Below are 27,046 nucleotides of genomic sequence, written 5' to 3' on the forward strand. Positions count from 1 at the left end.
TCCTAATCATATGAATTTATTCATTTAACCTTCAAAACAACCCTATGTGGTAAGGAATAATATCATCCCCATTTTACAGGTGAGGAAACTGAGGCACTAGAAGATTAAATAGTTTGAGATTTCACAAATAGGAAGTGGCAGAACCAGGATTTGAATAAGGCAGTTTGATGTTAGAATCCATGTCCTAATGACAAGGCCTGAAGCATAATTCTGGCACTGGAAATCAAGACAAAAAGGAATCACTCAGGTTTCACTGTCACAAAGTACTAGTTGCCTGGTAGAGGCAATTTTTTGGCTCTAAATTCAGGGAAAATGCTGTTAGGCATGGGGGGGATGGGAGTTCTTTGTTCTGTGATGCAGTGATGACCTCAGGGTAAACTGCCACTAGGTGGAGGAAAATGGAATGGTGGATAGAAGGCCTGCTTGGGGCTGAAGGGGACATGGAGCTTCTCTGGGGCCAGTTGACCCATGCCCTGGCCTGTAGACACTGTGGCAGCAACTGCCTCCAGAGCCCAGGGAATCTGGTGACACTATTCTTATTCATGATTTGGCAGATCCAGAGATGGTGGCAGCTTGGGAGGTGGCGACAGTTTCAACTGTGGTACTCTGGAGACATGATGCAAGGCAAGGTAGGTGACATGGATGTGCAGCTGGGTGAATGACTCTTGACACCACATGTGAGTTCAGGTGAAAAATCATTGACATGGATGTAAGCACAAGTGAATGACTGACTGACTATAAGCCTTAAATGTGAGGCTGGATGAATGACCATTATTAACACCAGATTTGAAGCCAGGTGGGTGATTACTGACCCTAGATGTACAGTTATGTAAGGGAATGCTGATCTCCAAATATGGGCTAGGTAATGGCCATTAACACCAGATAGGTAAGTGACTACTGACCACAGATGTGGGGCCAAGTAAGTAACTTCCCTCTGAATGTGGAACAGAGATTGAGGGCTTCATGCCTGAAGCCAGAGCCTTGTGTCTCTGAAAAGGCTTCATGCCTGAAGTATCTTTCTCCACTCCTCAGAGCCTACCACTTCTGCTTGATCACCTGTGGAAGCAGAAGTCAGAGGAGGAAGAAGAGGAGGCATCTCTGGATCCACTGAAGCCATGTTCTTTTCCCAAAGAAGCTCCCATTGGAGGGCAAGCCACCACAGTCCCATGTCAACAATCCCGCAGTTCTCAGGGCCTCCACAAAGCCTCAGAGGCACCAAAGCAAGTACATACACAGACCCCAAGCCCTTCCAGATCCTTCCCCACATTTCAGATCCTGACCAATTTGCCTGTGAGGCACAAAACAGCAACAGGAAGTTATCTACATCAGAGAAAAAGCCAGCTCTTCTGGGGTCTCCCCTCTCTGCACAGTGAGTCGTTGGAGGCCATCTTCCTGAGCTCAGGTGGCCCCTCTCCCCTAAAGTTGTCTATTGGCCCTTCTGTTTTCTTCAACCAGCTTGCCTTCCTGACTAGGTCCAACCTGCTGCTTCCCCAGTACTGCTCCCCAACTCAGCCACCTACTCATGAAATCCATACTAGAGAAGATCTGGAAGGGATGGCCCTCGATCCTCAGCAACTTCCTCCTCTATCATCCCCTTCTGTCCCATCATCACCACTCCATCTTAAGTCCTTTCCCATGGACCACAAGGGAGTCCTATCTGGTGCTAAGGCATATCCACAGTGGCTTATGCAGCAGAATGAGATCCCTTGGGTCTCTGAGGATCAAGCCCTGCACCTACAGCCTAAACTCCAAATAACCAGACCCTCCAAGCTTTCCCCACCATCTGAGGTCTGGTGGAGTATGCCACGGGATCCCAGCCTCCAACAACACATTCTAGATTCACTCTCTGCCTCTCTGCTATATCCTTCTAGCCTTCTGGCAGTCCTGACAAGATTTGAGGCCCCATGGAGGACTATGGGGCAAAATGAGGCTCCCAAAGCCTCTGTGCCAGCAATGCCAGCTCCCAGCCCAACTCCAGCCTCCCTGCCAGAACTTCAAGTCGGCCCTACAGAAGAGCTGCCTGGATCTAAGGCCCTCTGGGAAACTACAAGGCAAAGACAGTATCCTCAGATCTCTGAGCCTTCAATCCCGGTCCCTTGCCAATCTGTAGACCCCATGACAGAGCCTCAAGGAACTAGCCCCCTGGGAGTTCCACCTGGATCTAAGACTCAGTGGAGAACCATAGGACATAGAGAGAGTCCTCAAGCCTTTGAGCCTCCAATGCCAGCTCCCTGCCAACCCCCAGATTCTCTGTCAGAATTCCAGAAAGTCATCCCTGAAGGACTTTCTGCACCTAAGGACTTCTGGGGAACCATAAGTCAGAGAGAGAGTTCTCAGACCTCTAGGTCTCCAATGCCATGCTCCTGCCATCCCCTAGATCCTCTGCTAGAACTCCAAGGAGGCAGTTCTCTGGGTGATCCATCTGGATATAAGCTCCAGGGAGGACACAGACAAGATTCAGGAAACGTTTGGGCCTTTAAGTCTCCAGCCTTGGACCTCAACCCAGAGCTCTATGCAACTAGTCCTGCATGTGTCCCACCAAGATCTCACACTCCATGGAAGGACAGGCAGAGTAGAGAATATCTTTGGATCTCTGCAGACCCAGTTTCTTCTCCCAGTCTTCCCTCATCCTCTCTGAGTCCCCAAGGAGTCTTGTCTGAGTACAAAGCCATGTGGGAGACCAAGGGACAAAGAAAGAACCTCTGGACCTCTGAGTCCCCAGACCCTGTCCATAGCCCATCTCTAGCTCCCATTCTAGAACTCCACAGAATCAATCCTAGGGGAGGCCTCACTAGATCAGAAACTGCATGGAAAGACATTGAGTATTCTAGGAATTCCTGGGCTTCTGAGCCCCCATCTCTGGCCCTCAGCTCACCTCCAGCTCTTACAATGGAGCCCCTCAGAGGTAGCCCCATGGGGGTCCTGTTTGATTCTGAGGCTACATGTGGGGACATAAAAAGGAGCAAGAACTCCTGGACCTCTGAGATCCCGGCTCGCAGCTTACCTCAAGACCCACATGGAGTCAGATCCTTGGGAGCCCTGTCTGACTCTGAGCCTATTGTGGAGGATAAGGAGCAGAAAAAGATCTGTTGTATTCCTGTGTCCCCACTGTGGATTCCCAGCCCACCTCCAAACTCTATGTCAAAGTCTCCCATAAGTGAGCCTACTGGAGACCAATGTACCTGTAAGCCTAAAGGGGAAGCTGTGGAGCAGAGAGACAACTGCTGGGCCACTGAGCTCCCAGCCCCAACCACCAACTCAGTCTCTGCTCCTCTACCAGATCTACATACTGACCTTGAGTTTGTGTGGAAGAATGTGCAACCAAGAGGTATCCCCCAGGGGTCCAACCCTCCAGCAGTGGATCCCCTAGAGCCAATACCCTGGCCTTCCACCTTAGGTAAAACTCTGAAAACTGAGCCCAACCAGCTTGATCTACCTAAGAAAGAGCTCTTCCCAGGGGCTAAAGTAGGAACTCCATCCTTCCAGGGAGGGGCTGTCCCAGAGGTGCCCACCCACTCTGGGATCCAGCCCTGGCACTGGAGTAGAGAGTTGGAACTCAGGCTGAAAAAACTACAGCAAAGCCCTGCTTTCAGATCCCCTGACCCAAGTCATTCATCTGGCAGCTCCATTGCCCTAAGCTCCACAACTCTAGGCACCTGGAGACTCTCTTCCTGTCCCCCACAGCAGATTCATCCCTCTAATTTGTGCCCCCACTCTTCAAGCTGTCATCCCCCAAAAGTTCAGAGCACAGGAACTCAACCTATTCAGGTCTCCCATTGTTACCACTCCCACTCTTCTTCCCAGCCTCAGCCACAAGAGTCTAGCAGGGCAGAACAAGGGTCTCAGAGAGAAGAAAGAATGAAAGTGAAGATGGTGGCCCAGATCTCATCCCAAGAGCCACGTATTCTCATGGAGGCTGGTGAGAACTGCCCAGGCCTGGGCGAGCCCTCAAACCCTAAGGTCCCAGCCTCAGGCAAAAGAAACAAGGCTTCAGCCCTATCTTCAGCCAAGAAGAGAGAGAGCCCCAGGAAACCCAAAGCAGGAGACCACAGAGGAGGGGATGTAAGACTGGAGTCATCCACAGTTATGGGGAAGAGCCACCCAGCCCAGGCTGGAAGAGTAAAGGAAGCCTCTTTAAGCAGACTTTCCCAAAGATCTCAGCACAAGGACCAGAGCTCTCAACACACTGCTGCTCTCCCTCAGCAGCTTCACTCTAAGGCAGCAGGTCCCCAAATTCATCAAGGGGCAGGGTTGGGAGCTGGTGACATCTTGACCCCTCAACACTCTAAGCACTGCCCCTGGGCCCATATGGAAAAGCATCTCTCCTCCCCCACACCTCAGGTTCCCCTTACAAGGGGTCTCCCAAGAATGTTAGCCAAGTTTCTAGGTACCCATGGCCCCTGCCCACCAAATCCAATAAGCAAAGGAAAGGCTGGTAGCACTGGCACCCAATACCACAAGACCTAAAGCCAAACCAGTTGTGGGGTAGGGAGACAGAGGAAATCCTAATAAACTAGGTGAACTAGATAAATTCCACTCATGTCGTCTTTGGAGTTTGGCAGACTGGGAATGTCAGTTCCCTATTAACTTCTACTATAGCTATATTCCATCAGGATTTTGTAGGCTTAACTTCTCAAGCCCTTCACAGACGATCATCCTGGAATCCACACATCCCTGTTCTACAGGGTAAGCCTGTAAGGAGACCAGGGGAACACAGTCCAATGTTGCTCTTGAGAAAAACTTCACATCAAATGAACAGAAAAAAAATACATCTATTCACATGGACATAATTAGTCTGAATCCAGGCAGCTGTTCTTGGTCCTGGGTATAAGTCCCCTTCTTCACCCATTTGATCCCTAAGTTCTCTACACGTCGAACCATTTCTTCTCAGCCCTCTGCTCTTTCTCTCCCTAGGTGAGTTCATCCATTCCCAGGACCACAAAAACAAATGCTTTTTCACATGTTTAGTAGCCATCTGGATTTCTTCTATAATTGCCTGTTTATATTTATCCATTTTTCTACTGCTGCCATAACAAATTACCACAAAACAACAAATTGTCAGAAGTCTGACATGTCCCACTGAGCTGAAATCAAGGTTGGCAGGGCTGCAATCCTTTCTGTAGGCACTGAGATCCATTCCTTGTCTTTTTCCACTTTCTAGAGGCTGCCCACATTCACTGGCTACTGGCCCTCTTCATCTTCAAAGCTAGCAAAGGCAAGTCAAGTTCTTATCACATCACTCTTCTGCCTCCCTCTTCCAATTTTAAGGATGCTAGTAATTACATTTGGTCCATCTGAATAATCCAAGATACTCTTCCTATCTTAAAGTCCTCTTATTTTAAGGTTAGCAATCTTAATTCTATCTGCAACTTTTAATTCCTTTGCCATGTAAAATAATATATTCACAGGTTACAGAGATTAGGATGTGAACATCTTGGAAGGAATATTATCCTGCTTACCAGAGATATCAACCTATTATGCATACTGCAAATATTTTCCGCAATCTGTGGCTTATTTTCAAATTTTAAGGTGACTTTTACTGTACCAAAATTTAACATTTTTTTAAGTAATTAAATCAACCAACATTTTCCTTATGACTTCCAAAATACTTTCTTCTGGTGCTTTTACAGTTTTAATGTTTAGATTGTTACTTTTTGAGTATGAGGTGAGAATCTAACTACCCCCACCCCAAAATACAGGTCCATTTTTACCAATACCATTTAAAAAAATGTCCTGGGGGCGCCTGGGTGGCGCAGTCGGTTAAGCGTCCGACTTCAGCCAGGTCACGATCTTGCGGTCCGTGAGTTCGAGCCCCGCGTCGGGCTCTGGGCTGATGGCTCAGAGCCTGGAGCCTGTTTCCGATTCTGTGTCTCCCTCTCTCTCTGCCCCTCCCCCGTTCATGCTCTGTCTCTCTCTGTCCCAAAAAATAAATAAACGTTGAAAAAAAAAAAATTAAAAAAAAAAATAAAAAAATGTCCTGAACTCATCTCATTAAGTGCCATATTTCAAAATACAGCTCATTTTTAAAATTTTTTAAAAATTTTTTTAAATGAAATTTATTGTCAAATTGGTTTCCATACAACACCCTGTGCTCATCCCAACAGGTGCCCTCCTCAATCCGCATCACCCACTTTCCCCTCCCCCCCGCACCTCCCATCAACCCTCAGTTTATTCTCAATATTTAAGTGTCTCCCATGGTTTGCCTCCTTCCCTCTTTGTAACTTTTCCCCCCCCTTCTCCTCCCCCGTTCTTCTGTTGAGTTTCTCAGGATCCACATATGAGTGAAAATATATGGTATGTCTTTCTCTGCCTGACTTATTTCACTTAGCATAACACTCTCCAGTTCCCTTCACTTTGCTACAAATGGCCAGATTTCATTCTTTCTCATTGACAAAATATGGCTCATTTTTAAAGCATCTCTATCTAAGCTTCAGATCCACATATCCAATAGCCTACTAGATATCATCTCCTATTTAGCTTGTCCAAAATTCATTTTCCCTTTTAACCTTTTCCTCCAGTATGCCCATTCCTATTGAAGGGTATCACATCCATCTCAATACTCAAGTCAGAAGCCTGTCATCCCTGACTCCTCCCTTCCCCTCACTCCTAATCTAGTCAATTTTAACCCTGTCAATTACACCTATGAAATGCACTTCAAATCCATTTCCACTTCTCCATTTCCACCATCACTGTCTTAGTTCAGTCATTTCTCACCAGATTGGTTGCCCTATTCTTTCTAATACATCCTCCACATGGTTACAATTCTCTGGAGGTCAACTAACCCCATCTCTTCAACAAGTGTCATACACATTTGAATAAAGGAACATAACAGATGCAACCTGTGATCCTAGAATGGATACTGGTTTGGCCAAGAAGTGGGAATGACAAAACCCAGTAATAAAGGTGCTTAAAAGGGAGATTAAATTCCTTTTGTGCGTGCGTGCGCACGCGCGCGCGCACACACACACAAATATATATATATTTGTGTATATTATATATATATATGACATATTTGGATCACTTGGGAAACTGAATACGGTATGAGTATCAGATTAAATGAAAATTTACTAAAAGGAAATAAGGAAATGGTAGAGATTGACTTAAAAAAGATATAAAGCAGTATAATCTCATTTTGATTTAAAAATACCACATGTAGACCATAAGGGTACAACGAATAAAGGCCAGTCAAGTGGGGCCAAGTTCCTATAAGCAGAAGAGTATGCATGCCCCATCTATTGTAGTGTAAATACAGTTCTGGTTACATATACGCTAAGGACAGTCATGAATCTCCTATGTCATCCCTAATTTCAAAATTTTGTTACAGTGATTTTTCTAGTTAACAGTTGAGACTGTTAACAGTGAAGACTAGGTATTAAAGAAACAAATGAAGTATATTTGTTTTAGAATATAGTATCTGAGATTCAATTTTCACATAAATTTGTTTTGTCATGGTATAATTACCAAACCCTTTCTTGAAATATGATTCAGTGATTCCATGACATGGAAGCATGTGATTTTATGGACATTTTAAAGAAAGTAAAGAATCCATTAAAAAAAAAAAAAAGACCTCATCTCATCCATCATTCTCATACAAAAACAAACAAACAAACAAACAAAAAAAACCAGTACCATGTATTTACATGCACCAAAAGATATAAATTAAAGTCATTAAGATGATCTCTGGGAATATTAATTTTAATAATTTGCTTATATATTTCTAAATTTCTACAATGCACATTACTGCTTCTATAAAAACAGGTTTTTTAAAAAGTGAATTGTCAGGGTGTCTGGCTGGCTCAGTCAGTAGGGTGGTGCAACTCTTGATCTCTGGGTGGTAAGTTGGAGCCCCATGTTGGGCTGGAGATTACTTTAAAAATTTTTTTGTCCATGCATAATGTGCATATGGCTGACAATACTATGTACACTTGGAAATTGTTGGATAGGTGTGCTTTTTTTTTTTTTGCCACAATTAAAAAAATAAAAAGAAGTGAACTATCTAGCACTGAAATCTGTCACTTCCCTACCTAAACTGCACAGAAAGCCCACATCTTTAAAATAAACTTAAGGCACCTGACTAGCTCAGTCAGTGGAGCATGCAACTCTTGATCTTGGGTTTGTAACTTCAAGTCCATGTTCAGTGTAGAAATTACTTAAAAATTTTTTTTAGTTTATTTATTTTGAGAAAACATGTGCACGAGCAGGGGAAGTGCAGAGAGAGGAAGAGAGAGAATCGCAAGCAGGCTCTGTGCTTGTCAGCTCAAGAATCCCACACGGGGCTCAATCTTGCAAAGCGCAAGATCATGACCTGTGCTGAAACCAAGAGTCGGACGCTCAACAGACTGAGAAACCAAGGTGTCTCAAAATTAAAATCTTCAAAAAAATAAACTTCACTCCTGGAATTTAAGATTCTTTATGAGGTGGCTGACCTCTCCAAATACACTCCCCTGCTAGTCAACTGATGCTTCTTAAGCATGCTCTGTACTTTCTAACTTCTGTGCTTTTCGCTCAGACTGCTCTCCCCTACTTCTCCATGTCAAGTCTCACACATTCCTTTAATGCCCAGCTCAGACTGCTTCCAGAGGCTTTTTTCCTCCTAACACCTCCAGAGCCTTCTGATTCTCCTGTCTTGGTATGGTTTCCCGTTCCTTGCGGCCCTATAATTTGTACCTTTTTCACCACACCAATTCCCTGATAGTATGATAATCAAGCCCCTCAAAAAAAAAGTTATGGTTCAGTGAGGTCAAATCCACATTTCCAATCTAGTGCTCTTTCCATTCTACAATATTCCCTCTACTCCATATATTTAGTTGAGAAAAACAGAAGGCACATGCTGTCCCTCTGCCTCCTGTCACTCTTTTGTTCCAAAGATTTAGCCCAAACCTGTCTACAGGGTCCAAGTCCAAAACTCACCACCTGCTGGCCAGGAGTGGAAATGAAGGTATTTTCTTTCTATCTCACTATTCTCCCAAATAGTCTCAAAAACAATGCAATTTTTTTAAAAATTTCATTTTTTTTTTTTAATTTTTTTTTTCAACGTTTATTTTTGGGACAGAGAGAGACAGAGCATGAACGGAGGAGGGGCAGAGAGAGAGGGAGACACAGAATCGGAAACAGGCTCCAGGCTCTGAGCCATCAGCCCAGAGCCTGACGCGGGGCTCGAACTCACGGACCGCGAGATTGTGACCTGGCTGAAGTCGGACGCTTAACCGACTGCGCCACCCACGCGCCCCAAAAAATTTCATTTTAAATAGGCTCCACATCCAACGTGGGACTGAAACTCACAACCCTGAGACCAAGAGTTGCATGCTCCACCAACTGAGCCAGCCAGTACCCCAAAGACCATGCAATTCTAAATTTCTACTTGACACAGGGACATTTCATGAGTCTATGCACATCTGGGTAGTTTTATGAAAAATCAAAGTGCTATTTAAGTCTTTTTTAATTAAGTCTTCAGTAGGTTATATGGCTGGACAAGAGTAACAAACCACTTAACATGCGCCTCAGTTCAGTCTAATTAATGACTGGCAGGCCTGTGTTCCTCATGGGCATTACTGCATGACTAGAGCCTCTCACAGCAACTTGTAGATCAGTATGGATCCAAATATATCTTAAGATGTCAGGTTTATAATTCCATGTTTGCTTTTGCCCCTGTGATATACTGTTGATACTCTGTAATGTTTCATGCCATATTTTTAGTTAGAAATCCACCTTCAAGGGGCACCTGGCTGGCTCAGTCAGTTAAGTGTCCAACTCTTGATTTCAGCTCAGGTCACGATCTCATGGTTCTTGGGATCGAGCCCCATATCAGGGTCTGCGCTGACAGCGTGGAGCCTGCTTGGGATTCTCTTTCTCTCCCCCCACCCCCAACTCGCACTTTCTCTCTCAAAATAAATAAACATTTAAAAAAATCCATCTTCAAATTGTAGCATTTGCCCTATGGAAGAAATGATTAGCTACAGTAAAGTTACAAAATCCAATTTGTTTCTAGGAACACTGCAAGGGAAAAGATGGACTGCCTGTATGACCTGCCTCTTGGTCTAAGCATGCAGGCATCTGCAGGTGTGTAAGCTGACAGTCCCCCACCCCGCTTTCTACAGTTTACAAAGCACTGTTCATCACTTTATCAGAGGCTCCAAAAGAACTAAGTGCCCTGTTCAAAGCTACACGGCTATAAACACAAGTGCCAGAACTAGAACTAGGCCTCTCACTGCAAGTCTGCTCTTGCTTTTCCTGAAGAGTCTATAGCGCTGTCTTCTATAGACACGCTTTGTGTGACATGTAAAAACCAACCAATCATTCCAATACAAATTTCTCACATATCAATCAGTATCTCTACATATTTCGTAGGGTAATAGTACTTGCCTTCTATTCTGTTCCTATAGCTGGATGCAGAGGTACCAACCAAATGTCTCTCTCCCAAAAGATCTTATCTTTGACCCACAATGAGGTTAGGCTGCCAACCCACAGGGATGAGCCACATGGATGAGACAGAATGACAATGTTCAAAGTGGAAACAGGACTGAAGGCTAGCCATCAGGACACCTAAATGGTGGGAAAACCAGAAGAGGACCAAAGACAGAATGTGGTAGAGAAAGTGTCATGGAAAACAAGGGAAAGTCAACCCAAATCTCCAACATACAAAAATCTATTTCACAGCACATGAATTCAAAATGGTCCAGTTTCATCAGCCAATATAATGATCTCATGTCCTTGTAGATTATCTATCTTTATAACCCATACCTGAGACTGGTATAAGTACTAGGATGACCAATAAAATTTTGACTCGGGATTATCTTCTCTGCACCATACTCCTCTCTGGGTAAGGCATCACAGTATCACAGTACTGATCCCAAAAGCACTAAGTGATTATGTTGGTACCTGTTGAACAAAAAGGATATTCCATACTGGGAGGTGGACAAAACTATGCAAGCAATCATCTGAAAAACTGTGAGCAGGGGAGGATGTTAAGTTTAGAAAAAAAACACATCCAATACTAGAATTTTATATTAGAAAAAAACTATTTTTTTATAATACAAATTACATAAAGTGGACATAATTGTACGTGACCCTCAACCACAGCATGAATGTTTAGGATTTTTAGATGTTCAAAAGAACATCCACTGCAGACAGAAATTCTTTCTACAACCCTCAAGATTTTGGGAGGGTGTCCCAATTCAGTCCTTGGTCAGGAAAAGGGAGAGAGCTCTGCAGGCCTAGCCTTACCATCCACATCAAACACAGGTGGAGAATGCCATACTCTCCACAACTAGAGCTTCTTCAGGCTGCACACCCCTCCACTGCTATCCTATCCACTGATAATGCAGGCATGGGGCAAGGCAGCAGTTCATACCACTGTTAATCAGGAGGGGAAGAGGGTGCAATCTTACTTTCAGGATTTCACATTTGAAGAGTGCCTTGACAGTAAGGGGTAGCCCAAGGCCCTTCCCAGGAAAAGAAGCAGGCACAGGGGCCAGGACTCAGGCTCCATTTTGACCCAACGTTTATTGTCCTTTTACAACATGTCATTTTTGGTTTAGAAACTGCTTGTGATTAGTTTTCCAACATTAACTCAAAAGCATGTAAAATAAAATCAACCTACTCTATATAAACACCCAGCAACTGTGGCTCTTCATCCTCCTGCCCAGGTTGGGTAGAGGGAAGAAGGGAGGGCTTGAGTAGCACTGAGTGAAGTGCAGATGCTTTACTGTGGGGAGTGGCGGTGGTGCCTTGGTTCACACCCACACAGGTCTCCTGCACTGCCCCAAACTACAACAGAAATGGCATAGGCCCAAGGCCCAATTCCCTGTTGGTAATTCACTCTCCGCCTCCCAAATGAAAATCGCTTTTATTTTATCGCTTTTGTTTTGTATTTTTTTGCAACAGAAACCCCCTGTCCAGAGTCTGACTGTAGCTGAACTGTTCAGACTGAGGAATGGAGCAGGCCATGGGCACACCCCTGGTCCCTCCTGGGCGAGCGCCCCCACCCTCAGGGAACAAGGTCCAGCCAGGCCAGCTCGCTGCATGCTGGCCACCACCACTTAGCCATACAGGTCATCATCATTGTCTTCTGTGTACACGCTGCCACCTGTGCCGCCTCCACTGCCCTGACTGGGGCCAGCTCCACCCTGGTTTCCGGAAGGGAATCTGTATGCACAAGAGCAGATCCAAAAAAGATGGTTAGGATGGGGCCTGTGTGGGATTTTCACAATTAACCCTCCAGCCTCCTTAGGACTCCCACAACCTTGGTTGTACAGTTTCCTAAGACAACTTAAGTACTGCCCGCTGCAACATAATTACCTGAAGCTGCCAAAGCCCCGACTCTGCTGAAGGGTCTGAGCAAACATCTCATACTTCCGGATGTCGTTGTCACTAACAGAACGGCGAGCAAAGCGCATGGCTTCCTCAAAGTGATCTCGGCGAATCTCAGGCACTGGATCATCTTCTTCTACCTCCTGCAGGGTTGGTAAACACAGACCACCAGAGCTCAAGTCCAGCCTGGATTCCTTCCCTGACCTTCCTGCCCCCCATTACTGCAGCAGTTTTTTGGTCTCCCTGTCTCTCTAATCCACCCTGAATAAGTTGCAAGGCCAATCTTCCTAAAACTGCATCAGTGCCCTGTTTAAAAACTTGTCAGTGCATTCTGGAAAAGGCAAAACTATATGAACAAAATCATCTGAGTGGTTGCCAGGGGCTAAGGGTGGAAAAAAGTGACTAAAACGTGACAGGAGGAAATTTCTGGGATGACAGAAATTTATCCGAACAGTGGTAGTAGTTATAGAACTTAAAAATACATTTGTCAAGATGCACAGATACACTATACATTAAAAGGGTGAATTTTACTATGTGTGAATTGTATCTCAATAAACTTAAATTTTAAAAATTAACAGGGGTCCCTGGGTGGCTCAGTTGGTTAAGCATCCGACTCTTGATTTTGGCTCAGGTCATGATCTCACAGTTCACGAGTTTGAGCCCCATGTTGGGCTCTGCACTGACAGCACGGAGCCTGCTTGGGATTCTCTCTCTCCCTCTCTCTGCCCCTCCCCCACTTGCGTATTCAGACTCTCTCTCTCTCTCTCTCTCTCTCTCAAAATGAATGAACTTTTAAAAATAAATAAGCAATTTCTAACAACAACAAAACCCCTAAATTTTAAAAAGGTAAAAAAGTGCTTACCACATCCACATTATGCTTTACCTAGTGGCCTTACTGCCAGTAACATATGCCCTCTTAAATCTACCCCAGTTTTCCCCAATTCCTGCAATCCTATTTCTTGAGCCAGTTATTTGGGATACTTATTTCCTTAGCCTTTACACTCTCCCTTCATAAGCTGGCTCAAACCCTATCTCTTCCACTGAGAAGCCACTCCAATTGCTGTGATTTGAGTGCTCCATAGCATTAACCATATCAATACATTCTAAGCTTTTATGGGAAGAAGAAGGGATATCTCAGAACCCCTACAAAAGGTAAAGAAGCCTTTCATTCATGTATTTATTCATTCATTAAGTCTCTATCATGGTGCCAAGACAGAGTGGGAAATATGCAAGATAATATAGATTCCTTATCTTTACGAAGCTTACACACACCAAATTCTGCATTTAATTTCAGGAGATCCATGGACCACCAACGAAGGACAGGTCCAAGGATCCCAGGTTCTAAATCCTGCTCTATTTGTTTATCTGCACAATCATATTTTGATTTCCTTCATAGAGCTTACCTCAAACAGAGTATATATAGACTACCTACATCTTTTCTGCCTTTATCATTCCAGACTGAAGAGATTAACCCTCAGTATTCATTCTTTTTGATGCCCTGCTAACAGGGCATCTGTCAGATTATCTTTCCAAAACCTTACACTCTTTTTTTTTTTTAATTTTTTTTAACATTTATTTATTTTTGAGACACAGAGAGACAGAGAATGAACAGGGGAGGGGCAGAGAGAGAGGGAGACACAGAATCTGAAACAGGCTCCAGGCTCTGAGCTGTCAGCACAGAGCCCGACGCGGGGCTCGAACTCACGGACCATGAGATCATGACCTGAGCCGAAGTCGGACGCTTAACCAACCAAGCCACCCAGGCGCCCCTAAAACCTTACACTCTTAACTCTATAGAGCATGGTAGAGATTGTCCCTGGGTCCCCACAACAGGCACATATGGGGAAAAGTTGCAGACTCACCATGGCAGATGGGTTGGTCTGCCTCTCCCGTTCTCGCCTAATCTCACTCTCGATGGATTCACGGATGGCCAGCTTGCAAGCACGTTGGCAAATCTCTGTCAAGTCAGCTCCAGAGAAGCCATTAGTCATCTTAGCCAGAAACTCCAAATCTACATCCTAAAAGAAGCAATAGAACTATCTTAGCATTTAGCCTCTCCTCCCCTGTAATATACTCCAAGCACTCCTAATTTTAGTTTGTCCCATCTTTTGTCATATCTTCCATTCTCCCTTTACAATGCTAACCCTAGAAATCCCCAATGGAATCTTTTGCAGGAACCAAACTCCATACTAGACTGAGCACTCATAAAAGTGCACATCACCAATAGCGCTACACCTGCCTTGGCAACTGGGGACTTGCGCAGGTTGGCCTTGAGGATGGCAACACGGGACTTCTCATCAGGAAGTGGAATATAGATGAGCTGATCAAGACGGCCAGGTCGCAGAATAGCAGGATCAATGATGTCAGGCCTATTGGTAGCCCCAATAATAAACACATTCTTTTTTGTAGACATGCCATCCATTTCTGTCAGGATCTGGTTGATGACTCGGTCTGCAGCTCCACCACCATCTCCAATGTTACCACCACGAGCCTTGGCAATTGAATCCAGCTCATCAAAGAATAGTACGCAGGGGGCAGCTTGGCGGGCCTATGGGAGAGACAGATGAACTCAAGCATTAGCACAACTGGGTCTCTCAGACCTAAGAAGGAAAGGAAATTAAAGTGACCTTTACTGCCCCAGCTGAACTGCCAGAACAAGATGATTTCAGTTCTCCCAAAGAAATAGCTTCCTTACTGCCAAGCAAGTGAACAGAAAAATCAGCTGCTTGTAACTCACCTTGTCAAAGATTTCCCTGACATTGGCTTCAGATTCCCCAAACCACATGGTGAGCAGCTCAGGACCCTTGATGGAGATAAAGTTGGCCTGGCACTCATTAGCAATGGCTTTGGCCAGCAAGGTTTTCCCACAGCCAGGAGGTCCATAGAAGAGTACTCCCTTGGAGGGTGTCATGCCAAATTTGAGGAATTTGTCTGGGTGCTCCACAGGATACTAGGAAGAAAAGGAAAGAGGGTTCAGGATACCCACCCAGTTTAAAACAAACTTAATGAACAGTAGCATCCCTCCCAACCACAATATGGTATAAGATCAGATTCTCTAGGAGCAGGCTCCTTAGTGTCTCCAAACTGAGAATAACAGATTCATGAATTATGCTCTCACAATTCCTGTAATAACCGCCAACACCCCAAGACCATCTAAGTTCAATTACGTTGTTCTGAGGCAGTAACTTACCCTGGACCAAGTTACCCTACCTGGACCAGCTCCTGAAGTTCACGTTTGACATCCTCCAGGCCCCCAATATCCTCCCAGGTTACCTGTGGTACCTCCACCACAGTTTCCCGCAGTGCTGATGGGTTGCTCTGGCTCAGGGCCCACTAAGAAGAAAAAGGAAAAAAAAAAACAAAAAAAAAAACAGCTGGGGATGAGACTTGCCAGGTGAGGTCAAAATGTGCATGTGTGTGTACCTGAGATGGGGGTGCAATCCTTACCCGGAAGTCATCCATAGTAACTGCCAGAGAGTTCATGACTTCAGCATCAATGGTCTCATCCTCTAGGTCAATGAGGTCCATTTTCTTGCGGATAGCCTGAAGAGCAGCCTCAGAGCACAAGGCTGCTAAGTCAGCGCCCACATGCCCGTGGGTCTCATTGGCTACCTGCAGAGAGAAGAGCTACTTACTACTCTGTGTCTAAGACCTAGATGCCTTAGGAGGCTCAGAGACAACAAAATCTTGGCCCCTTACCCTGACTCCTATCTGTGGGTCTTCCCATTTCCCTGAACACATACCAGCAGTTCTTTCACTGGCTGGGTTTTAAGTAGTCAAGCCTGGACGTGGGGCCTAGAAATAAAGCCGACCCCAAAGTTCCAGTTTACTCTAATGTGGTGTCAACCGAGAACACACCAACTCCAGTTTCCTGAATTCAATCTCAAATCACTTCCTTTCCCCCACCCAGGAATCAAAATTAGTCTCTTTACATCTTGAGCTTGTGTCCTTACCCAGTTCCCTTCGACTGTCTAGAAACAGACATCCTAACTCTGGGCCACCCCTCATTATCACTCCACCTGTTCCAGGTCCACATCATCTGCCAATTTCATGTTCTTGGTATGGATCTGAAGAATTTCCAAGCGTCCTGTAGCATCAGGGATTCCAATATCTACCTCCCTGTCAAAGCGACCTGCAGGACAGTGTATGAACACAGACAGGGCTCATTTCTGTTCCAGAGAGAGAAAGGAACAGGTCTAAGGTGACCACCATCCCTGTTTGCCCAGGACTGTCCTGGTGTTAGCACTCAAAGTTACATGTCCTGGGAAACCCCTCAGTCTCAGGCAAACCAGGATGGTTGGTCACCCTAGACAGGACATGGGATAAGGGAAAGGACCCTGCGACCTATCACTTGCAAGGAGCTTCAAGAAATCCTCAGCATTTGGGGCACCTGCGTGGCTCAGTCAGTTCAGCATCCAACTTTGGCTCATGTCATGATCTCACCGTTCGTGAGTTTGAGCCCCACATCGGGCTTGCTGCTGTCAATGCAGAGCCCACTTTGGATCCTCTGTCCCCCTCTTCCTGCCCCTCCCCCACTCACGTTCTATCAGAAATTAAAAAAAAAAAAAAGGAATCCTCTGGATTAGGTGACTTAAGATGAAGGACAGACATGGAATCAAAAAGATTAAGTTCAGCAGAGCTATAATCTATGAGGAAGAACAGGGTTGAAAAAAATTTGGGGTCCTTACCAAATCGTCGAAGGGCTGGGTCAATGCTATTGGGTCTGTTGGTTGCTGCCATGACGATCACATGTGCTCTCTGCTTTAGGCCATCCATGAGAGTCAACAACTGTGATACAATACGCCGCTCCACCTCCCCATGGGTCTGTCAGGACAGGATGTCTGGTCAGAAGTGAAGCGAGGACCTTTCAACCCCCATTATCCCCTTGGGTAGGTTCCTACTTTCTCTCTTTTGGGAGCAATGGCATCTAGCTCATCAATGAAGATGATGGCGGGAGCATTCTTCTCAGCCTCCTCAAAGGCTTTACGAAGGTTGCTCTCAGACTCACCAGCCAACTTGCTCATGATCTCGGGACCTGAAAGGATACGGAATACAACCAATGACAAATCTACAGCCTTCCTCAATCCCAAAAGAAATCAGATCTCTTATGTGCCCAGCCCAGAAACAAATGCTGTACAAAAATGTGGTAACCTCTGCCTACTTTCTCATAGACTCTACCAGACCCTACCCCAGGATAGCCAGCAGATTAGGCTAGAGAGAAGCCAAGGACTCAGCTCAGCAAGGAATCAACCAAGCTCAGGACTATCTCACATTCAAGCTCTAAGTGTCAAGATGACAGCACATGTTCTGAGACCTCTGGCCAGAGCAGGAGAAGCAGCACACCAGTTGAATCTCTATCATTCTCAAAGAGCCAGTTGATCTCAGCCAATATTCCCCTAAACCTTTTCAAATAAATTAGCAGACAAAAATTTTAACTTGCTCCCCCTAAATATTTTCAGCCTTTCCACAATCTTTCTCAAGGGTGGGGGAAGGATAGAGCAGGGGGCACCAGAGTGCAATACCTTCCCCTTATTGCTTCTCTATCTGTAATGTACCCCAGCAGAAGAAAGATGATCAAATATACACGAGTGCACATGTATAAATAAACATGTCCATGAGTTCTCCAGCTCATAAGACTGATCATGCTCAGCTCAGAATAAGGTCCAGCCAAACACAAGGTGAACCAAGTCTCCTACCATTGATCAAGAAGAAGAAGGCTCCAGTCTCATTTGCCACAGCTCTGGCAATTAGGGTCTTCCCAGTCCCAGGAGGTCCATAGAGCAGGATTCCCCGAGGAGGCTGGGGACCAGTACAGAGAGTATGGTTAGGTTCAGACTCCCACCTTCTCCCAACCCCAACCACTCTAAAATGGTTTGACTATGGCTCTATCTAGAGACAGTGAGAATCAGAGCTCAACCCCAGTATCAGTAAGGAGCCCTCAGTATTAGCTGCTTGAAAGACAGTTTACTTCAGATCATACTCCCTCCTCTCATTACCAGAGAAAATATGCTTAGAAAGCTGACACTTATGATTCCAAGTTACATAAGAGACTAAGAGCAGGAGCAGAGAAACCTTCCTAAGAAATTAGTGTGGCTAAGTCTGAAGATCCTGGGACTAGGAAACAGTAAGAGGTCTTTAAGCCAAAAGGGCTTGACTTTGGACAGGCAAAGGCCAGGACTAGCTTAGCCATCTAAGAGTTATTACCAGAGGCTCACTCACTCTAGTAATCACAACCCTCCAGGATTTATTATCATATTGGAATGCTTTTCCTTACCACCAACCACAAGTTTTCCTCTTTGAAGCTGTCTTTTCTGTGGCCTCATCCACAGGCTGCACATGGGAAATGCCCACACAGAAGATAAAATTATTGGCATGGTACATAATAGAGAAAGGGATAATTCCATCTTCAGTGTGCTCCAGGATATGGAAATGGTTAGGAAGTTACATTGAGATCTGCAGTTCTCAAATGTTTTGGACTCAGTACCCTTCACAATGCAAATTTCCTTAAATTTCTACTTCTATTGGATAGCACTGTTATAGACAGTAGCAAACTATGTTAGTTGGCAAACTATGAAGATTTGTTTTTATAGGGTCCATGACATAAAAATGGTTTTTACATCTTTAAAGGGCTGTGAGGACAAAGAAAAAAAAGATATGCAACGAAAAACTCAATTGACCTGGTCTGTTCTAGACCATTAGTAGCTTAATAAATTTACAGTTCTCTTCACACAAAGAATATATTACTCCCCCTCTAATCCAAAGGAATAGTGAAAAATACGTGTGAAAAAAGGTTCTGTGATTAGACACCAAGCCTTCATTGATCACAGCCTAGATTATGTCCCACTGGGCCCAGGATGCTCACCTTAACACCAATTGCCTTAAAAAGGGCAGGATGTCTCAGGGGTAGCTCCACCATCTCCTTTATCTGAGCTAGCTGTTTCCTGCAGCCACCAATGTCATCATAGCCTACTTCATTCAAGGACTCTTCCTCATCCTGAATGTTGAGGAGACAAAGGAAAAAAGAAGGCAGCAATATTAAATATCAGCAAAGTTGAGTTTCTCCAAATCCTTCTATAATGTGCTGTAGAGAAATCTGTTATATGAGAAGATTCCCCTCTGAGGGGATGCTGCCCCAAAGAATCACTCTAAAAATCCCAAAGCAAAGATTTCTAGCATAGCTTTACCCTTTCAGACTGCTCTTAGTATTACTAGGAAGGACTGCCCTAAGACCTAAAGCTGGAAACTCTGGGAAACAGGTGAAAGTCTAGATGCCATCATCAATTGTCACTTCTACAAAAATTATTACGACTTAGATCCTCTAGGTTCAATCTAGATTTTAAAAACCACTGGTTATCACTTATAAGTAACATGTAGGTCCGGAAATGAATAGTTGGGAGATTTCCCACCTCTGGAAAGAAGCTTGGTCCCAAACAGTACAGTTTTAGTAGTCACCACATGACTGCCCCACTTCATAATCATGAAACTGGGCACTGGGATGAAGGAGAGAACTCACCTCTCGTTTGATAGGCTCCCCTTCACAGTGGATCACTGTGTCTGGAGCAACAATGCAGTAAGGGCTGGGATCTGTCTCCACTACTTTGAACTCTACAGCACGCATTCCACCCCGGACAAGGAAAATATCTCCTGTGAGCAATTAACACAAGTGCAGTCAGAGATGTCAAATACCAAACCAAGTGAGAATTCCTCATCAGAACCTCGGGTCTAAAATGCCACGTTCACTAGACATTGCCATTTTTCCCTTCCCACCTCCATCTTATTAAGCATCAGGTAAGAAGAGAAAACTAAACTGTGAAGAGTCCCTCTGTCATTCAAGAGGGCACTGAACAAAACCTTACGGGATTTTGGCACATCATGCTTTGGCCTTTATCCAGAAGCCAATAAAGATTTTGACTTCTGGGCTATATATAACCCAAGCTTTCTCAACAACCACCAATGGTCAGGCTGTGCTAAATATTAAAATACACTTTGGACTTGACACAGTCAAAAGGACCCAAGTTCTCCTTTAGAGACAAAAGAGAAAAGGGACACCTGGGTGGCTCAGTCAGTTAAGCATCAACTTCAGCTCAGGTCATGATCTTGTGGTTCATGGGTTCAAGCCCCACATCGGGCTCTGTGCTGACAGCTCAGAGCCTGCAGCCTGCTTCAGATTCTGTGTCTCCCTCTCTCTCTGCACCTCCCCCACTCACGCTATGTCTCTCTCTCTCAAAAATAAACAAACATTAAAAAAAAAAAAGATAGTGTACTCTACTGAAGCAGGAACTGGGAGTAGGGAAACAGGAAAATGGTAGGGAGGAAGAGGGAAGGAGAGAGTACACATGAACATGTGTACAGAATGTGTGTGTCAGCACATATATGAGAATGAGATAAAGACATTCCAAGGTTTACCCCCAGGTTTCCCTACAAATAACCATGCTTAAGCTCAGTCCCTAGAATTCTCTCTCACCTTTCCGGATGGGTCGATAAGCTTCCAGGAAGTATGGCTTAAGGTAGACCTCGAAGAGATTGCCAGTGATGCCTTCCACTGTGTCATCAATGGGTAGCACATGGATACGTTTGCCGTACTTCACATCAGGGCACGGCTGGATGCTGAGGATGACAAGCAGACTCCATGTTACCAACCACACTGCAGCCCCAAGCACTGGGCGTCTGAAAGGGCCTGGCACAGAGAGCTGATGGCGAGCGAAAGAGAAAAGGCAGGGATGGCTTTAGCTGAAGAGAGGCAGGAACATAGAGTGGGAGTGAGGACAAAGGAGCAGCCAAGCAGAACTAAGACAAATCATATTCAGGTGGAGTAGCAGCTATAGCCATTAGAAGCTACTGGGAGGGGTGCCTGGCTGGCTCAGTCAGTAGAGCATGTGACTCTTCATCGTGGGGTCATGAGTTTGAGCCCTATGTTGGGTATAGAGATTACTTAAATAAAAACAAAAAACAAAAAAACATAAGCTACTGGGGTTGCTCACTCCCAATCAGTGAGCCAAAAGAAAGATCCATACATCTAAAGCTCCCAAAATGAGGAAGCAGTAAGGAGGTATCAGTGAGATATCTTCAGAAAGATATCCAAAGATGACCCATTCTGGCTAATATCAGTAACCCAATATTAGAAAGGGAGGCCTCAGTCAGACAAATGTCAGGATCAGAGAAACAGAATTGAAAACAATCATCTCAACCAGGTGGTCAGAGCATCTTGAGAAAGTGACTAAGCACCTCCATGAAGGCGGCTACATGAAACCTAGAATCCATGAAAAATGGAAATCTGAGATGCTCCTGGCCAGGCGACAGGTGGTTGGATAGCAGTGGCCAGTAATGACTCCAAGATAGGGAATTCTCTTGCCTAAAGTTAAGTCCAGAATCACTCAGATTGAAGTTATTCAGGATCTGGCTCAAACTATGCCTCTCTCCTAGATTAACTTGGATCCTTTAAAAATAATAATAATAATAAAAAACCTACTTGGAGGGGTGCCTGGGTGGCTAAGTCAGTTAAGGGTCCAACTCTTGATTTCGGCTTAGGCCATGATCTCATGCTTAGTGACATCAAGCCCCATGTTGGGCTCTGTACTGCCTGCTTGGGATTCTCTCTCCCTCTCTTTCTGCCCCTCCCCTATTTGTGTAAACACATGCCCTTGCTTGTGTGTCCACGTGCGTGCGCTCTCTCATCCTCTCTCTAAAAATAAACATTAAAAACAAAACAAAACAAAAAACCTACTTGGAGTCCACCTTCTGTGCCCACACTCCCACCTCACTCCAGCCCCAACACAAGCCATTATTCCAACACAACAGTGAGATCATTTGGTAGACAAACACCCTCAAATGGCATCCTAAACCAAGATCCAACATGTGATAAATTATACCTCTGGCAAAATAAATAAGTAAGTAAATAAATAAATAAATAAATAAAGGCATCATGAAAGTCATAGAAATGCCAAGGTAATGCAGAGGTAAATTCTGAAGTCCCAAGGAGGCATAATCAAAACCGAAACACAACCCTATTATGTTGTCTTCCCGTGGCTAGGAGGCTTCTGCTAATGGCAGCTGCCAAGGCCTTTGTTAGGGTCTGCCTATAATTCAGGCTGTCTCTGGCCTCCCATCCCTGAGGGGCTAAGAACCCCACACACACCTGATGACATCCCCTAGATGTACACGAAGATTATTCCGAACAACTCTATTCATTCGAATCTTCTCATCGGAACATGTGTCATCAGAAAGCACAATGCACACAGCTTCCCGCCTCTTCTTTCCTTTCAGCAACACTGTGTCACCTCGGAACAACTGCAGCTCATCCATCTTGGGCTGAGGAAAGAAGGTTAAGGCCTTTGGGTCACTGGGCCACGGGGTAAGCAGCAGCCCTGGAGGCTGGAATTCCCAGTAAGCCCCATTCTATCTGTGGTCACTGCAAAAAAAAAAATGAGGAAAGAAACCTGGGAAAAGCCCTCCAGTGAAGTGCATTAAAGAAAGACTGGACCTTGGACCCAACTTACCTGGGACAAGGATACCACACTGTTGTCCTCATTGATGGCTTCATCGACAATTAACCGATTAGGACGGTTCTTCTGTTTAAGAATGGCTGTTGATAAGTCATCACCTTTTGAACTAGAAAGAGAAAATGAAGTTAGTCCCAATACATAATAACAGCCCCAAGGGCCGCACCAGTCTCTCAAACTCACACTTAGGAAAGAAATAGTGGATAAATGAAGCTGTCCCTACACCAGAGAGGTCAGATAAAGGATACTGAGCCAAGGTCATGAAGAATAACATTTAGCACATACAATTCCCATTCCAGCAGCTCCTGGTATTCTGAGCACTGGTATCCTAGATGTCAAGGCCCCAAGTGATCTTCCCTCAGACTCAGGAAACTATGGCTTGAGAAGACTAAACAGAAGTAGAGGTTGAATAACAATTAGAGAAATGACAATAATCTTAATATGGAATAGCAATTAAGAAAAGGGGCTCTGTTATCAGACCCACTGGGTCTGAATCCCAACCCTGCCACTGCTTAATTGTGAATTTGGGCAAGTTACTCAACCTCTCTGGATGTTGATGTCCTCACATGTAAAGAGCAAATACTGTAGTACCTATCTTAGAGAATTACTGTCTTAAGTGAGATAATGAATGCAAAATGTTCAATACAATGCCTGGTACATGGTTTTAATGGTCACAATGATTAGCGCTGCAGAACAAAGCATAAGCTCTTTCTTTGCTAACCTTCTTGGAGAATGAAGTGAGCAAGACAACTTCCTGCAGGGCTCAGGAAGGCCCCAAGTCCCACCAAGCATGCCTGGGGACAATGAAGCACAATCATTAGCACTACCATCTTTACTGGCCAAACCTGCTGAACACTAGTGCGTTCTGTATACCACAGAAATGTCAGGCATAAAGACCATGATATTTGGGAAAAACAAAACGAAACTAAACTAATGGATCTGGAACCTTCAAAAAGAGGCTCAAGCTCAAAAGGAGCTTTACAAAGCTCTTCAAAGACACACAATTCCACAATGTTGGTTCAAAAAATCAAAACCAAGAAATGCCGAGACAAGGAGCAAATCCAAATCCCTCACCCAAACTAAGGTTGCTCAAGTCTAAGCTCAGTTTAAACTGTCTAAATAGTTTCTATCATTTCCTTGAAGATCATTCATCTGACACCAACTTCTTACCTAGCTCACCTCCAGCCATCACTAACTAGACTCAGTGGGCTCTCCATTTGAAGAGCTACCTCCTTTTACTGAGGCTCAGGAAAATCTGAACATTAACCAATATAGGGATGCCAGACAATGGAGAAAGTGAAGAAATAAAATGGAATCTCTTCCATGAATCATTCCTTCACTCAACAAATTAGCAAGTATACATTTGAGGCCTGGCACTGTCCTATGATCTAAAGATATATCAATCAACAAAACAGTATTCCTGTTGGATATACATTCACAATGCAAGAAAAAAAAAAAAAAAAAAAGATGCCTATGCTCCAGAAGAACAGCTAAGGGCTTATGGGGCTTTTACATCTTTGGGTCCTGACACACCCAAAAGAAATACAAATCCCATTCATGAAACAAAGCTGTAGGCTTTCTGCTGATCCTCTCACATAGGCTACATATTTAATCATTGCCTTAAAACTAGTTTCCAAGAGGGGGGCCTGGGTGGCTCAGTTGATTAAGCGGCAGACTTTGGCCCAAGTCATGATCTCACTGTTCGTGAATTCCAGCCCCGCGTCGGGCTCTGTGCTGACAGCTCAGAGCCTGCTCAGATTCTGTGTCTCCTTCTCTCTCTGCCCCTTCCCTGCTCACATTCTGTATCTCTCTGTCTCAAAAATAAACGTTAAAAACAAAACTAGTTCCCAAGAGTGGAGTTTCCTCAGCTTAAACTTGCCTCCCCAACATAAAAGTGTAGCACTCTGGGCATAATGCTGCAGAGCAGGCAGACTCTTCCAGTGCTTATCAACACCCTAGAGAACAAGCATGATCAATGTGGCAGCTGAAGGCAATTTAAACCCATCAATTTTCCCTCTCCTACCCATCAAAATGTCTTCCAAGGACTGGCCACCCTCCTGTTTGATCTATAAGACTGGGGCTAGAGAAAAATAAAGTGCCAAATGCCTCTAATCAGCAGTTACCCCAAAGCTGCATTCTAGGAAAACTGCCTATCTGCCTACCATTTCTAACTCTAGCGATGGAGATGGGTAGTATGCTCTTCCTTTAAGGTAAATTTACTTCCACATCTATCTACTGAGATCAAAGGATGTAACTTTTAAAAGAGATCTTCAGCCTGATCTTGAGCCAACAGCAGTCCTGGAGGTTCTTTGAGGACATCCCCCATTGTCTCCTGCATGAGTCAGGCCCTTTCCAGAACTCCAGTGGGCCACAGGGAACTTGGAGGGAGTTCAGGTAAGAGTCATTAAGATGACCTAGAGGTTAGAAACCATCTATGATGCCAGGTTCCAAGAATTTTGAATTTTTATTTTTAGTCTTGAAAACAAATGACTGAATAACCTAAAAAAATCAGTACTAATAAGTAGCAGTCGTTTTAAAAAATAATACTTCATCTTCATTTAGAAACTTGGGGAAAAAAGGAGCACACCTCAAAAAACTAAACTTTCTTCAAGTCAGGAAAGTGATTTGCATAGAAGAGTTTCCACAGGATGGCTTTTTTTTCTTCAGTATCTAAAGCTCTTGATTCTAAATTTAACGGGCAGAGATGGTCGGGTTTTCTCTGATGCTTTCCTGAGGGGTGGAGAGCCCAAGGTTTCTAAACACAGCCGTTTGGTGAAAGGAGCCGTGTGTGTTCAAAGAGCTAGTTTAACTCTAGCCCTCACACCACAAAGGCTGAAATCGAGGAAGGCCCACAAATTACCAACTGAGATTCTAACTTTTGCAAAAGCCCAAAACAGTAGAGAAAAGAAAAGTTCTTTCCCCGGCACCCGTTTCATAACATCAAGAAAAACTGACTAAAGCTTTCTCATGTGAATAGCAACAAGCCTAAAGTATGAAAGCCAGAAAAAAAAAACGCAGGGCCTGCCCTCTCCCGAACATCCCTTCACTACTCAGGTCGAGAGGATGTGAAACCAAGGGCCAGGCCGACCCTGCTCCAAAAGGGCGGCGGTGAGCTTCCCTGAGCTCTCCAAGCCTTCCCAGCTCCGGCCTCCGCCTCGGTCTCCAGCCTTCTAAGGCCTTCACGTGGCCCAAAGTCCACGCCCACCGGGCCCAGTTAGGGCGTCAGGCCCATGGGGCCTGCCTGGTCTCTCCGGGGACCAAAGGCCTTCAGCATACGGTAGACCTGATCGCAGGTGGGCTCCCCAAGGCCCCGGGGCTCCGCGCCGGCAATGTGGGTCCGCAGACCTCACAAGAACCGGACAGCGGTTCCCAGGGAGCCAATCAGGCCGGCCGGGCCTGCATGACACAGCACGATCTGGCCCAGGCCCCGACCCAGGCCCAACACAAGCCCGGCCTAGGGGGCGCGCGGCTGCGCTGCCAGGCCCAGCCCGGACCGCTGCCCCTCATTCGCCTCCTTCCTCTCCTTCCCTCTCTCCTTCCTTCCCAGTCACCACCTCTTAGACGCGCCCACGGCCAGGCCTGGCTGGGCCTACCCAGCGCGGCGAGTCCCCAGGTGCGCGCACCCGCAGCGGGCGGGCGGGCGCGCGCACACACTCACTCAGCTCCAGAGGCCATGGCGCGCGCCTCTCCCGGTCGGCGGCTGTGGCGGCCCGAGGGTAACGGCTACGAAGGGTGGCAGGCGACCGACTGGGCCGGGGCTCGGCTCTCCCGGGCGGGGATCGAGCAGCGGCGACAAACCCGCAAGCGGCCTCCTTTTCGCTTCCTCCTAGTGACACCGGGGCGGTGGGCGGACGGTATACACTGGCTCTGATTCCGCGAGGGGGCAGCGGTAGCGACGACTCAAACGACGGCTGCAGACGCTGCGCTGAGACTGAGCCGAGAAGAGCCGAATCATCGGAAGGAGAGGCGCTCTCACCTCAGCCAATCAGCGCCTGCCCTGGGGACTCCCGCCCGCCCCTACGCGCCTCTCCCCAGCAACCCGCGGACCAGAGCCAATCAGGAAATTTGCCTGCGGCCTGGCTCCCGCCTCAGGGATGCAACACGCCTAGTAACGCCACGTCAATTGGCCGCTGCGGTACGCTTCCTCGACGGATTGGAACTCGCGACCAATCAATGAAAAGGACGGAGCCAGATCGTCTGGAGAAAGAAGAGCCTTTAATCCCTGGGAGGCGGACTCT

General features: G+C 45.6%; 2 protein-coding genes across 4 annotated transcripts; one reads left to right on the plus strand and one right to left on the minus strand.

Annotated features, from left to right (window-relative positions):
* The first annotated feature begins 378 nt into the window (after positions 1-378).
* Positions 379-4,531, plus strand: SPATA31G1 (SPATA31 subfamily G member 1). The gene is made up of 2 exons (XM_025914404.2): positions 379-629; positions 1,033-4,531. The coding sequence occupies exons 1-2, from the start codon at positions 399-401 to the stop codon at positions 4,465-4,467; spliced, it is 3,666 nt and encodes a 1,221-aa protein (XP_025770189.1). The 5' UTR covers positions 379-398; the 3' UTR covers positions 4,468-4,531.
* Positions 4,532-11,483: 6,952 nt separating this feature from the next.
* VCP (valosin containing protein) lies at positions 11,484-26,777 on the minus strand. 3 transcript variants are annotated; one of them, XM_086683435.1, is made up of 18 exons: positions 26,467-26,777; positions 23,094-23,196; positions 22,806-22,917; positions 22,445-22,617; positions 20,774-20,916; positions 19,823-19,953; positions 19,172-19,303; positions 18,006-18,108; positions 17,211-17,344; positions 16,998-17,133; positions 16,329-16,441; positions 15,757-15,921; positions 15,520-15,642; positions 15,047-15,259; positions 14,549-14,857; positions 14,172-14,327; positions 12,298-12,452; positions 11,484-12,144 (listed from the first exon to the last, which is right to left on the minus strand). In XM_086683435.1, exons 4-18 carry the CDS (start codon positions 22,609-22,611, stop codon positions 12,039-12,041), a joined length of 2,286 nt encoding a protein of 761 aa, XP_086539561.1. In that variant the 5' UTR covers positions 22,612-22,617; positions 22,806-22,917; positions 23,094-23,196; positions 26,467-26,777; the 3' UTR covers positions 11,484-12,038. The 3 variants fall into 3 exon arrangements, with proteins under 3 accessions (XP_086539561.1, XP_025767853.1, XP_086539560.1); XM_025912068.2 differs by lacking the exon at positions 23,094-23,196; XM_086683434.1 differs by lacking the exons at positions 23,094-23,196; positions 26,467-26,777 and adding an exon at positions 23,530-23,548.
* Between the last annotated feature and the right edge of the window lie 269 nt (positions 26,778-27,046).

This window comes from Puma concolor, chromosome D4, assembly GCF_028749965.1.
Source record: "Puma concolor isolate L17-30 chromosome D4, mPumCon1.1.hap2, whole genome shotgun sequence".
NCBI classification, from domain to species: domain Eukaryota; kingdom Metazoa; phylum Chordata; class Mammalia; order Carnivora; family Felidae; genus Puma; species Puma concolor.

What these genes read in the sequence shown, in the direction of transcription:
- SPATA31G1 (XM_025914404.2), top strand. Translation starts at nt 399, where the DNA reads ATGGAATGGTGGATAGAAGGCCTGCTTGGGGCTGAAGGGGACATGGAG. An exon ending in GAGACATGATGCAAGGCAAG is followed by an intron (nt 630 to 1,032) that starts GTAGGTGACATG and finishes TCCACTCCTCAG; the next exon opens with AGCCTACCACTTCTGCTTGA.
- VCP (XM_025912068.2), bottom strand. An exon ending in GCAAGTCCCCAGTTGCCAAG is followed by an intron (nt 14,328 to 14,548) that starts GCAGGTGTAGCG and finishes TGCTTCTTTTAG; the next exon opens with GATGTAGATTTGGAGTTTCT. An exon ending in CGGGGCTTTGGCAGCTTCAG is followed by an intron (nt 12,145 to 12,297) that starts GTAATTATGTTG and finishes TTGTGCATACAG; the next exon opens with ATTCCCTTCCGGAAACCAGG.